Here is an 11,692-nt window from a genome sequence, read left to right as displayed (position 1 = left end):
TGAACATAATGCAACTTTATATCCACACCCAGCACCCGCTAACAAAATGATGAAGAAAAGTCGGAAATTGTGAGCAACGTTATTAATTTTTATTACTTCATAAAATATACACAAATACTGTAAATAAAGAGTGTTTAAGAACTGTACATGATATCAGTACACAATACATAAAGTGAAATCCCCCCCAAATAGGCTCATCATTCTCCATACCATCCCCAACCCAACAGTTACAATGCCACTGGGTCATGGTGGCCTGTACAAAGGTAATTACACACAGTACACTGCTATTTACAAATCCCTGCAAATTGCATCAGTTAAGCTTTCTTCTTAATGACATCGTCAAGGTTTCTGGAGGTTAAAAAAAAAAAAAAAAAAAAAAAATAATAATCCAAAAGTTGACATCACACTATTGGCATTTTATTTTTGCAGGATACTGAAAGCCCCAAGTATTGAATAACGATGAAGGTGGACAGGCTTTGAACAACTGAGAAACAAAGGCAGGCAAAAAAAAATAGAAGATACGTCCAATAAATTACAGGATGATGAGTGACAGTTTAACATAAATACAGTTATTTTAAAAAACTGCATATAAACTAAAACAAAGTGAATTTATTATTCTTTGCAGGGATTCACTGTATCACGCTTCCTTTCACACATACACAAAATGTTGGATGACCCAGCTGGCACAGCAACAGTAATCCATCCCGCAATTTAGCATTTTAAATACCCAAACTCCAAATGCCTATTTCTGTTGTTAGTTTCCATTTTTCTACTTTACACTTTAAAACAAAAATGACCACATTTGGCTTTACATTGAAATAAAAAAATATTTACAGTGGAGTAAACAAACTTGGGTGTGGCGAAAAAAAAAAAAAAAAAAAAAGTATAGTTATAGTATATCACTGGATGCCCCCCCCCCCCTCCCAAACCGCACCCTGAAATGTGATCCCAAATGTTGAAAGAGCCTGCCCAGTACCCCTTATTACCTTCAATAATAAAAGAATAAAAAAAGGTAATGTTAAGAACTGTCATAAAAATTGCAGCCACTTTTTGTTAGCCAAAGTGGGCAGCTGTGGTCTCTGGTCGAATATAATCTGTTTGCTGAAAATTTCCTGAGGAGCTTCCCTCAAGGCTTCAGAGTCTTGTCTTTGCGTCATCTACTGTCATGCTTTACCATTTCCACTAACATTTAAAAAAAAAAAAAAAAAAAAAAAAAAAAAAAAAGGATTCAAAACAGGCAAGTAAGGGGCGGTGAAGACTTCCATGGCTACATTTTGAGGGGCAGCAAGTAATCACAAAAGGGATGAAGGACAAGCAATCACCAAATGCTACTTCACCAGAAACATTACAGCAGCTAAAAAACATCACTTACTATTCCTTTTTCAAAGTTACTCTTCATTTTGCCTTCTATCACCTGACCTACATGTCTCCATTTATTTATATTTAAGAGGTTATTAAAAACAAACAGTAAAGGGGACCTATTATGCTTTATTTTCTTCCATAGTCTGTATGTAGTTTCCCTGTATAAGTAATCCATGAGCTAAATGTTTTGGCTTCAGACTGCTCTAAATGCCCAATTTCAGACAGTTTCTCTCTAGTCTTGGCTCTTTGCGATGTCATAGAGAGGGGATATCCTAATAAAGTTATGTTTGGGAGAAACAGAAAAGTTGACTTAGAGGGGGAAGCTGTTCCAGGAAGAGATGAACAAAGAGGCTGCAAGACCCAGTGTAAGACAAACATGGATTATTATAAACTGTCAATCATGCAAAGCTACTTCTATTAGTAGGCTCCAAGAATTCAAATATGGAGCAGGAAACGAGCATAAGAGGCCCCCTTTAAGAACAGGAAAGTACTCCAATGTTATTATGAAAATCAAAACATGTTTTTGTTGTGTCTAAATTGAAAAACACATTTTTTGGGGGAAAAAAAATGTCAGCTTATAATCAACCTTTGATTAAACACATGCATGTCCCGGATACCCTTCTGCTCCTTTGATGCCAACAGTTCTTCACATTTTTCAGAATGCTGAGGGAATGTTTTGAGGAAGAGGAGGGCAGGTGTGAGCAACTGTCAAGGTGCAGCTTTGTCATTTGTATTGTGGTAGTGATGATCCAGGGTTCAGTAAAGAGGGTTCATGGAGAATGAAGGAAGAAGCAGAAAAAAAAAATAAATTGCTGGATACCTTCGTGTATTTTCCTGGATCCTGAAAGAGTTACTGTCCTTTTCCAAAGACCCATGTGTCCATTAGCAATCATCTTTTCTTAGAACAAAGTAAGAATGAAGGAAAATAAACTGTAGCAACAAATATACCTTGAAGCCCTGAAACAAGAAATGTATTGTCATTAAAGAAGAAATTTACAGATAATTAGCAAATATTTAAATTAAACAAGCGATTTAAAAAAAAAAAAAAAAAAAAAAAAAAAAACTAGACCTCACCTGTCAGTTTTACTTGCATGCAGAGCTGGAAAATTCTATTTTCCCATGTGCTCAAATGGCACGCTGACCTGCAGAGGACAGTACAGATTCAAGATAAAGAGTCAGCAGTTACATCTCTCACACACACACACACACACACACACACACACACACACACACACACACACACACACACACACACACACACACACACACACACACACACACACACACACACACACACACACACACACACACACACACACACACACACACACACACACACACAATCATGTCCTAACCCATTTAGATACAGTTCAAACAACAACACTGATAACTTTGCTAATTACACCAAACAATACTGAGATGTTTGCTGCATTGCTTAGATACAAGTCATGGTCTTAGAGGTGCACTGAATGTTTTTCACAACTTCATCAAGTTATGTAGTTTTTTGTTTTGTTTTTTTTTGTTAATTAATCTTTGAAGAACAAACATGTCCTCAAGCACATGAACTCAGTCTGCATTTTACTTTCTCTTCCTGTGAAAGACAGTATAGGCGATACTACACCATAGCGTCCTGTAGTGTATTGCAGTTACAAAAACATATATACCGGCGAATCATTGCAGCCTTACATACTATGTATTAATTTATCATCTCCCAGTTACATCAGTCATCTATCTGCCTGTCCTACCCCCAAAGTCTAACCTTCTGTCACCCTTGTATGCCGTTTTTCTTCTTCTGCTGTTAAGTAGGAGGGACTAAAATGGCTCTCTCAATGTCAAAGTTTGCCAGCTCCAGTTTAGACGAATCAATGCTGTACAAAGTGGCATTATTATGCTTTTTCTTAATTTTATATGGATATTTATATAAAATTCGGATGCTTATATCAACCATGGCTAAAATTTTAAATAATCAGGCCTGGGTCAAAAGCTCAAGCTTCAGAATGCTTTAAACACTCAGCTATCTACTCTTAGAGGTTTATGATGCCAGAGCTAAGGCAAGCCTAAAAGAAGAAATGTTTAACGGAGCGGAACTAAAATGGCTAATTACAGACTGTGGATGAACACAGATGTTGCAAAAAGTCCCAGTATAAGAATCAAACAAAGCTACTTTAGCAGGGCTCAAGAATAAAAATGTAGAGGTAAAAAACAAGCAAAACAAATGATTATCATCACCAGCCTTGTGGGTTACCTGATCAACCCCGGGGCCTTTTCTCACCTGTGACGTAGAAATTCTCGATTGGTCGTGGCGGGCTGTGAGGTCAGAGGATGATACGTTGGCAGGAGCACCACGGTGGAGCCGCATGCTCACCTTCCTCTCTCGCTCTGCACGAGAAATTGCACGTGGTGACGTGTTACCTAAAACACAATAAAAACGCCGAGATTAGATAAAAATATTCAAGAAAAAAGAAAAATACTCTGGTGTCTGTCTTATTCTGTTTCTTCTTTTTTCCTTGTAATGCAGCAGTTAGCTGAAAACTCACCAGACTGCTGGACCCGAGAGGCAGGGTTAGAAATGGCTTGCTCAGGGCCGTTCCTGACTCTGTTGGGAGCTCCAGGATTTGGACCTGGAGGGAGGCCTCGCGATGCAGACCCCCTGGGGACTCCTCCGATCCGCTCATCCCTCTCATCCGCCGTCCTCCTCTCCCTATCCCCATCCTCAGCTGTCCGACTGGCACCCTTTTAGATGAGATAAGCCATATTCCTAACTACTGACAGGTAGCCGTAATATAATGTGGTGAAAATACAAATCAAAGCTCAAGTTAGAAACTGTAGATATAAACTTACAAATTTGAGCATGTTCCAGTCAAAGACGTAATCGTAAGAGAAGCCCTGTCGGTGGAACAGATTCCTGAAGAGCTGTCGAAGGTAGGAGTAGTCTGGTTTGTCATCAAAACGGAGTGAGCGGCAAAAGTTCAGGTATGTGGAGAACTCAGCTGTAAGAGGGTAAATAAAAATAATGAGAGTAGAACAGAAAGTTCACTGTAGCTGTAAACTTTATGTGATTAGATCATTGTTAGCATTCAATTTCATACTGAGAAAATACAATACAACATCTTAAAATAATTTCAGAGGTATGTGGCTGCCCTAGTACACTGAGGCGCCCTGTGAGCCTCACTTACATGGGTATCCTTTGCAAAGAACTTCAATGGGTGTGGACATTTTCTTCTCACTGATTCGTTCATATTTCTGTCTCTTTGTGGCAGCCTTGAGGCCCTGCCATGGGAGTGACCCCAGGTTGAAGTACATCAGGACGTAGCCAAGAGACTCCAGGTCATCACGTCTGGACTGCTCTGTAGACAGAACGCATGAGAGAGGGAGAAAGATCGTTAGTCATCATAACAATCATTAAAAAAAACAAAAACAAAAAAAAAAGTGCCCTGTAAATTTGTTTAAAGAGCATCAGAATGAAATTACAAAGCAACGTTAACCCCCCCGCCCCCATCCCCACAATCCCAGACAACTCTTCCTTCTTTACAGCCTGTATATATCAGAGACAGTGATGATAAAACGATGCCGCAGAGAAGAGGCACATCCAAAATTAAATGGCTGAATAAGAGGGACTTTTCACTAAACAGAAAACAGAGCTAGAGTCAATAAATTTCTACACAGAAGAAATATTAAGCACAAGGAAGAACTTCAAACACCATAAATTTTTTTGTGTGCTTTAACTCAATCATGTTACAATTTGGTGAAAGGGAAAAGATTACAGTATTTTGTAAGATTCCAGGTATTCCACAAATCCAGGTAAGTGCTAGAGGGTTTGAAAAGAGATGAGTGCCATAGAGCGGCTCTAAAGAATCACATTTAAAGCAATGTTTAGATGAAATCTCTACATCTGCTGTGGAGCTGATGTGATTTCTTTGAGTCACAAGTCTAAGGCTACTGAGATCACATCTTCATTAACACAGTCACACCAGTTCAATGAAATGTAAACCTTATAACAGCCTTAAAGCTGGTTTTATGGTCAAGCAGAGAGAGTGCATTTGCTCTCAGCTTCACTGTGGGGCCAGCCCACCTGCCTGCTGTGAGCTCCGTGGTCAGATGGAGGCAGTGTACACAAAAAACAAACAAACAACAAAAAAAACAAAACAAAACAAAACCAAAAAGTCTGTAGGCCACTCTTGCTCATGTTGTTGTTGGTTCGTTAGCCGGCCACGGAGAAGAGCATAGAATGAGCTGAAGTGAAACCGATGAAAAAAAAACCAAAACCAAAAAAAACACTGAAGTGGGGACAGCAGACACTGTCTGTGGCTTTCATACTTCAAGATTTTTTACTTTTTTTTTTTGCAGTTTTCCCATTCCTGATCAACTCCACTGTCGCACACCACTATATTCCAGCCCACTTGTCAACCAATCAACATTCGGTAGTCGCATACATCATCTGCTTTCAGCGGCACACAGTTAGGATCTTGGAGTGGTGCACGGCAGCACGTCTCACATGGGTGAGAACCTCTCTCCCCTCTGTCCGACCAAAAAGTGTACGCAGATGAATATATTTACAAGGATAAACCCCGTTTTAAGGTATATCGTCTCCATTGGTCATGATCACACAGTTATTTCTATTTGAAGAAGTCAAACTGCAAACAAAGACTTGGTTGAAAAATTTTGCAATGAACACTCTCCAAAGTTTCAAGTTTTCAAACTGTTGCACAGCTCCTTCTGTGTATCTATGCATCTCTGAGCTTCTGTACTTCAGTATCATTAAAATAGCAGTAAAAATCAACATGATGATAGGTTACAAAACTCAAGAGGTGCACGACCACAAACAATGTGGGGCCACAGCGAGCATAAGAACAACATTACAGAGAGACTATATCAGTTTAAATCATTTGACTGATTATTTTACAAGGAAAGATCTGGTGCATCAGAAAATCTCTGAACTTGAACTAACATATGGCACCTTACTATAGTTCTTTCTGCTTAAGGGAAGCCCTCTCTACTATATCAGTAAGAAACATCAATCACAATAGAGAGCTGTAAGATAAATGCCTCAGATTATGTCTAAATAACTCAATAACAGCAGTACTCTGCAAAATTTAACACCATTGTTTGATATCCAACACACCACAAGCCTTCATTAAAATGCAGGCAAATTAGGCTTATGTGTCTCCTCCAAGTCTGTCTTACCGATTCCAAGATGTGTGTTGATGGAGGCGTAGCGCGCTGTGCCCGTCAGGTTCTTGTTCTCCCGGTAAGGAATGTGCTGGTGTGTGCGGGCATCACGGTACTTCTTGGCCAGCCCAAAGTCAATGATGTACACCAAGTTGCCTTTCTTGCCGAGTCCCATCAGGAAGTTGTCAGGCTTTACATCTCGATGGATGAAGTTCTTGGAATGGATGTACTCAATGCGACTTATCTGCAGAGGAAAGGTGGGAGAGTGGTGAAACAATGTTAGCAGCACAAAAAGCCTCTTTGTAAAAACCAAGGTTACAATGGGACATGACAGGTCATCTTATATTTTACATCCCATGAGTTCAGCACTGCCCCTGTGGAGTTTCCCGACTCAGACAAACAGTTATTATCACATGACCATTTCTTTTCTGAGTATATACTATCAAAACACTATAAAACATGCAAAAAAAAAAAGAAAAAGAAGAAAAAGTTCTGGAATCCAAAAATTTCACAATTTGTGTATGACTGTTTCTGAATGTGTCATAACAACCAGCATTAGACTGCATGTCACCTTCCGGCTGTCCTTTACACTTCTTGACTTCCTGCCCAGCATATGTAATTACTATCCATTAACTGAACCTAATGATGTAAATGATCTCCACAACAGACTGAGCGTCACCACTTCCTGTGGAGTTTGTTTTTTGTTTTTTTGCTTTTTTTAAATCCCTGCAACCAACAATGAAAGCTATGTAGACTAAATGTGTTCTCATCCCATCTAAAAAGCCAGCCATACCCTTAGCGCCCTCAATACATCTTGGCTTTTTCATTCCATTGATATGAAAACAAGGCAAAATGTGCAAGAGGATGTATAAAGAGAAGCTTCAGCTGGAACAAAAGGTGAGATGAGTTGTGCTTGAGAGAGAGTCACCAATGAAATCGAACATCTAGGCCAGCACAGTCTACAAAAAGGCCAATATTGCAAAACACACAAATCACAAAATTATCCCTGACTTCAGTTGAGAGGTTTGTAGCATACCATCTGGTCAGCCAAAAGCAGGACAGTCTTTAGGCTGAATTTGCGAGAGCAAAAATTGAAGAGGTCCTCCAGACTAGGGCCGAGCAGCTCCATCACCATCACGTTGTAGTCTCCCTCTGCGCCACACCACTTTATAGATGGAATGCCCACTAGTGAAGACACACATCAAATCAGAACAAAGCCCCCAATCCTGGCACACACACTGCTGGTTGGACATTTATCATCATCTTCACTTTACACATTTAGCAGATTTCATAGGATTTACATCTCCTATGCTGTCTTGGCCAATAAATTCAAGAAGGAATGTGTTGAAAAATCTTGACAAGCATGTCCAAGCTCTAATTCTTACCTCCTCCTTGCATCATCTTGTAGAACTTGCTTTCAATGTGCAGCTGTGGGTGTTTGGTCTTCACACATTCCAGCTTGATGGCTACCTCCTCACCAGTGGCGATGTTGGCACCTGAAGAGACACGTGCAGAAATACCCACAGCTGTCAGGACAATTGCACCTTTGCATGTACGAGGACCAAAGACGAATGAGCATAAAGGAAAATCTGAGTTCAGTGCCCGGATAAAGGAGGAAAAAAATGAATGGTACAGTTTGAAAAGAGAGGCTCTCCACACACTAATGTGGAAAGAACCTCACCGGGCAGAAAGCTGGGTAAAGCGTTTAAGAACTGAAGAAGAAAAAAAGAAAGTAGATGCTTCAACTTACCGAGGTAAATGTCTCCAAAAGAACCACTCCCTATCTTTCGCCCGAGCCGGTACTTGTTCCCAACTCTCAGCTCCATGCTTCCAACTTGTCACTGTCACAGAGAGAAAACACAGATATTAAAATAAAGCAACAAACATACAAACTGAGCATCATCGCTCCTCTTTCACCACTTCAGCTATAAACATGACCATTTCCTGAACTTTCCCCTAAGGGCAGAAAGAGGGAAGTTATCCCCGAGGGTCAGTCAGCTGCTCACATGATGTGTACCAATCCCTCAGCACTCAAGTGTTCACATGTTTTTTGAGACAGAATGTGGCCCAAGCAGGGCCAGTTGATCAGCAAACAGCTGTCTGGTGCCCAGAAATACAAGATCAGATTTGTAGGGCAGCTAGGGGTGAGAGAGAGGCGGCTGCAGTGAGATCAGCAAAAACATGGAAGGGAGGAGAAAGAAAAACAGGAAAAAAAAAAAAAAAAAAAAAAAAGGAGGCCATGCACAAATGCCAGTTTCCACTTGGAAGTGGAGTGAACCAGAATCAACGGACTTGGCACACACGAGGAAATGAAACAGCTTTTTTTTTTTTTGTTTCGTGTGCGTGCGTGTCGAGCTGATTTGCACGTGATGCCAGAGCAGGATCATCACTTATTTAGTGCTCGCTCCACCACGCCACATTGTGCAGCCATTGCAAAAGCAAGACTAAGCTCTCTGCCGTTCTGCGCTGGCACTGCCAAGCGAGTGAAGGCATGAGCAGCCATGGAGCACTGACTGGCTTTATCTATGTCAAGGCCCTCACACGATTCTGTGTGATGAACTCCACAAAGCGCTGCACAGACTTTATCAGCATGGACATTTCTACTGTCGCCACTCTTCAACACTACAAACATCTCTATTACGGTGACGCTCGTTTTTAAAATGCTGTCGCTTTCGAGTTTCAACCCTGAACTTTCCAACCGAACATTTGCAATGCACAGAATGCCCTGCATCTTCATCACCAATCCCCTGTGTTGCATCTGCCAACTCAAGAACCCTTATAAAATCCCAACTTTATATGACTCCACATATTAGTTTTGCTGGAACGCAGACACAAGCTCTAAAAAACACCAAGGAATCACCATCATGGATCAACAAAACCCTGCTTTTCATCAGCAGCAACTGCATCACAAAGCCCATACATATCCTGATGAACTCTACCTGATGAGGACAGCCTGCTAGGAGATGTGATAGAGGCAGATGGATCTGGGTCATTAAAGAGTGAGAGTTCATGTCTCATGTGCTGCAGCCAGGGCTCCCGATTTAGGGAGGAACACTAACACAAAGTTACACCTAAAGGGTACAACGAAAGTGCCAATGGTTAATTACTTCATATAGGAACAGTGGCACAAGACGCTAAATACAAGACTCTACCCATATTATTTGAGATATTTTCTCATGAGCTACTAAAAGACTAAGACAGACTTTAGTACAGCAAATGCAGTTATTGCAGTAACGTGAAGAGTCTGTGATTTGAGGTTTCAAAGGTGCCTTGTGTGAAGTGAAGCAAGTGGAATTAGCCTGTCACACTGCACTGGAAAAACACCATGTGCTATGACGGTAGTAATCGTCTACACAAGAGTGGATTGGTTAAGATGGTACAGTACACATCTGCTGGTTGGGGGGAGTCTTAGTGGTGACTGTTGAGACAGGATGTCCTGAGGATGTTGTACACTGTGGTTGAAAAAAAAAAAAAAAAAAAAAAAACACACACACACACACACACACACACACACACACACACACACACACACACAATATATCACTAAAATGACCTCAATCTGAAGTTAAATTATCGTGCGTTTTCCGGACATGTAATCGTTTAATGGATGTTTAAAAAAGTGCCATACTTGGAAATGATTATCGCTCTTTTAAAACAAACAAAACAAGTACCGTAACAGAGAGCCAAAGCCAAACGATTTCACAATCACACGAAGAAAAGAACAGAGCTAACGTTATGCCTCTCGCGCACGGACAGCTGTCACTACTACACAAACAACTCGCGTGTTACAGACTCCACGCTAAATGCGTGTGTTAATATCGCCTAAAGTTGCAACACAAATGTATGCTATTTTTTTTTAATAACAGTAACGCTACATTTCTCTTTCCTGTTTACAATTTGACAAGTAGCAAGCCAGTAGCGAATAGACAAGAGCAACAAATCTGCCGTAGTTTCACTTACGTTCTTTAAAAATATTGCTAAGATTTACTGAGTATTTACTGAGTGTTTATTGAGTGTTTCTGTATAATTTGGGGACGTTTCGAGTAACGTTAGTAAAAAACATCAGCGCTAGGCTGTAACATTAGTTAAGAGTTAGCTGCTAAGCGTAAGCTAGGAGAAATACATTAACGGAACCGTGATACACGTAGCCCCGTTAATACTGTAAAAAATAAAATAAAGAAAGCTAGTAATATTTGATATTATACTTCGTCACATTTTATATTATAACCGCACCCATGTATGTTACTGGACGAGCCTGTGCAGATCCCTACTACGCGCCCCCTCCCCCTCTCCTGGAAGCCGTGAATAGGAGCGTCTGATTCGGCCGAATCTGGCCCCTTTTCCCCCTTGGTTTCTCCGGTTCCCTGACCCAGCACTCACCCGATATTAGGTTCGTCCGAGAGCTGGGTTGGTGGAGGTTCTGATCCGATGGTTGTCAGTCGGACAAGAGCCCGGGCAGTGGAGGATGGAAGCGGATTCTGGTGGCTCTCATACCCCCAGCTCTTAGCTCAGTCGTCGACTGCACTCCCTGTTAATGGTCCCTGAGATGCTCCGGCAGTACGACGGCCGTTCTCCGCTCGAGTCTGTCTCCCCCTCTCGTTACTTAACGACTTGCGTGTTCACGACGCAATGATGTCATTCCCTGAATGTCAGTGCACTGCCATTAAAGGACAACGTCACATATAACGACTCCTATATCTGCAAATTTACCATTCATGAATAACTATCCAATACCGTTATTACTGTCATTCGTTTTTAGTGTAAATAGTCAAGTGTGTGCATACTCCTGCATTAATAATGACATAATTATGTAGTACTACTACTAAGTATGCAAATATGCAAAGTTGTTGTTTTTTTAATCCCTGGATAAACTATGTCCCTGCACAGTTTTTCACTTTGCCATTATTCTTGTTCCTACCTTCCATGTGTCAAAATCTGATGCCAAAGGGCATTTCTTGAATCCAATCATTTTCAGTTCAATTTTATTTATATAGCACCAAATCACCAGTTGCATCAAGGAACCTTGTATTGTAAGTTAAAGGACCTAAAATAATACAGAGAAAACTCAACAGTCAGACTTTGGCGCAAGCACTTGGCGACAATTTTAACAGGAAGAAACCTCCAGCAGAACCAGGCTCAGGGAGATGTCAGCCAGGACCAG

General features: G+C 40.8%; 1 protein-coding gene across 1 annotated transcript; it reads right to left on the bottom strand.

Annotated features, from left to right (window-relative positions):
- Nucleotides 1–67: 67 nt before the first annotated feature.
- Nucleotides 68–11,132, bottom strand: LOC116311564 (casein kinase I). Its single transcript, XM_031728711.2, has 11 exons — nucleotides 10,912–11,132; nucleotides 8,282–8,372; nucleotides 7,917–8,027; nucleotides 7,568–7,716; nucleotides 6,547–6,775; nucleotides 4,539–4,709; nucleotides 4,204–4,352; nucleotides 3,900–4,095; nucleotides 3,635–3,774; nucleotides 2,437–2,504; nucleotides 68–2,319 (listed from the first exon to the last, which is right to left on the bottom strand). Exons 2-10 carry the CDS (start codon nucleotides 8,355–8,357, stop codon nucleotides 2,472–2,474), a joined length of 1,254 nt encoding a protein of 417 aa, XP_031584571.1. The 5' UTR covers nucleotides 8,358–8,372; nucleotides 10,912–11,132; the 3' UTR covers nucleotides 68–2,319; nucleotides 2,437–2,471.
- Nucleotides 11,133–11,692: the final 560 nt, after the last annotated feature.

Source organism: Oreochromis aureus, linkage group 4, assembly GCF_013358895.1.
Source record: "Oreochromis aureus strain Israel breed Guangdong linkage group 4, ZZ_aureus, whole genome shotgun sequence".
Classification (NCBI taxonomy): domain Eukaryota; kingdom Metazoa; phylum Chordata; class Actinopteri; order Cichliformes; family Cichlidae; genus Oreochromis; species Oreochromis aureus.
Note: the sequence above shows the minus strand (reverse complement) of the source record. Positions and strands in the feature narration are given on the sequence as shown.